We start from the raw sequence: 2,439 nt of genomic DNA on the forward strand, positions 1-2,439 counted from the left end.
TTTTTTTTTTGGATTTGAAGGGGATTTCCTCTATCCGAGGACAAAATTCATCACGACAACAATAAAAATTGATGTGATTGAATCTCCATTCATTACCGGTATCCAGGATGCATTGCAGGCATTCTCATTGCAAAATTTGCACGTGACCCGTGCCTCAGCAAATTCATCACGAGGTGAACAGTACGTATTTTTCCACCGCAATGGCACGCAACCCCTCACAGTCGCGTGGACATTTTTATCTGAAATAAAAATAAAGACTCTGTGATAACGATGGGATGGAAAATGTGTGGGGTAACATGTGTTCTTTCATCCCTCTGGAGATCACGCAGGTGTGCCAGGTGGTTGAACTTTTTATCGTAGATGATGTGTGTCGTGTGTAAAATCCTTCATTTCGGTAATAATTCCCAGATAAATTGACGAGAATTAATATCTAAGTGAATTATTGAATTTATATTTTTTTCAACGATTTATAATAATTATTCATTTATTGATTTATGAATAATTTATTTATAATAAATCATTTTGTTTATCTTTCGAGAAAATTTGAGATTATATTTTTTGAAGAATTTTCATTTTTCAAAATATTCACCTTTCATTAATTAATTTATTATTATTTATTATTATTATTGGTGTTTTAATTCCACAACATTATCCGATCGTACCCCGAATAATTAAATGTCGCTCGAGTGTACTGAAGGCTTTATCTAAATAACTCTCGGTGCATCGAGAGAGTGAAAAATCGGGGAGAAGAGAGCGAGATGCAAGATCACCGCCTATTCAGACGACTTCGAGATAAAGTTTGTTTGTCGCATTCGGGTATACAATGCAACTTTTTTTTCTCCACGTACCAACGGAAGTGCGCGATGAAGCACGAAAATCTACTCAAATGGAACAAAATCACAGACGAAAATGTTACGAGGTTGCATATTCTATAAATAGAGAAGAATTATGTCACACGAATCGAAGATGAAATTTTCAGCGCTCAATGCAGAACAGGAGAAATTAATAATTTATATTAATATTGGAATAATTATATGAACATAAATTTTTATGTATCGATATAATACGAATTGGAGGAAAATCAGAAATAAATTCTTTGGATTTTTTAAAATGTTATCTATGAACTTGTGGGAATTGTGTTATAGCAATTGTGTAAATAAAGTACTCACAGTAAATAGCAGCCTTGAGACAGTAATGGGACTCGTTCTGAGGACATTCCACGAGATCGATGGCAGGTCCTGGTGCATACGGATCATTACATTCCTCCTTGAGACCCATTGACAAGTCAGCATTGCACTGGTAACAAGATAGCCCCTCGGAAACCGTCAATTTCCCTAATGACCAATTAAATCCCGGAGAATTCCCTCTAAATTTAATTATTCAACTCGATATTCAAATTAAAAACTATTACACCAATTGAAAAATCATGGAATCCCCCGATAATAAAATATTTTCTCTTTGAAAAATTACAAAAAAAATGTTTTTCATCGTAATTATCACGAGAGGAATTGACATGCGGGATTTTCCTCGTATGCAGTACTTACCCAGCACTAGAAGACCGATGAATCTTACGAGATCGGGACAGATCATATTTTCCAAAATGACACTTCAATTTTGTTCATAATAATAAAGATGGGAATAACTTCTTCATCACAATTTGTAATTAATTTTTAGTTCCGCGTGCGCGTGTTTCCATCGATTGGAATAATCCCTTTGTTTTCAGCTAAACAAAAAATCAAAATATCTAGTGCGAAATCTGTCATCGCTGTACCCAACGCACTGATAAGGTATCACAAATGTAAATGAAACCATAGAACCACCTTCGGCGACGAGGAGCACAGGTGGGAGAGCAAAGAAGCCGGTGATACGTTCGAGACATCACAATTGTAAATCGCGCACATCCACTATTGCATTTGCAATAAATTATACTGCAAAAAAATAAATAAAAAATTTTCGGTGAATAGTAAAAAACGAGAAGGATTTCTCATTTTTTTTTATTTATTGACGCTTTCAATTAGAATATTAGAATTAATAAAAATTATTCAATTAGAATATTCCAATAGAAAAATCATAAATATCCTGAGGTTTTAATGATTTTTATTAGTGAATTGAGAGGAAAATATATAAAGAAATCGATTTATGTGGGAAAATAAATTTGAATAAACGGAAAATGTCAGAGGTAATTGAAAAAAAGAGCAATTATCAATTATTTTCCGATCTTAATGAATTTTATTGCTGTTAAAGTGGTCTTGGTACAGTATAGCAGTATAATTGCGTATTTTTCACTTCGAAAGCTCTCGAAATAAATTTTTGAACATTCTCCATCTTAATTACCATAAATCGTTGACCCCTTTATCAATGTTTTATCTGATTATTTTGACCTTTTTATGATTACAAGTGTTTACAGATAATTTATACATTATAATGGAGTTTTTTTTT

The 2,439-nt window shown here is 33.0% G+C and overlaps 1 protein-coding gene across 1 annotated transcript; it reads right to left on the minus strand.

Moving 5' to 3' along the window:
- Window position 1: 1 nt before the first annotated feature.
- Window positions 2–1,783, minus strand: LOC105272979 (uncharacterized; the record flags this gene model as incomplete). Its single annotated transcript, XM_011315211.1, is given in 3 exon segments — window positions 2–239; window positions 1,170–1,334; window positions 1,545–1,783. Coding segments are annotated over 3 exon segments (420 nt in total). The 5' UTR covers window positions 1,591–1,783.
- Window positions 1,784–2,439: the final 656 nt, after the last annotated feature.

This window comes from Fopius arisanus, unplaced genomic scaffold (assembly GCF_000806365.1).
Source record: "Fopius arisanus strain USDA-PBARC FA_bdor unplaced genomic scaffold, ASM80636v1 scaffold00551, whole genome shotgun sequence".
NCBI lineage: Eukaryota > Metazoa > Arthropoda > Insecta > Hymenoptera > Braconidae > Fopius > Fopius arisanus.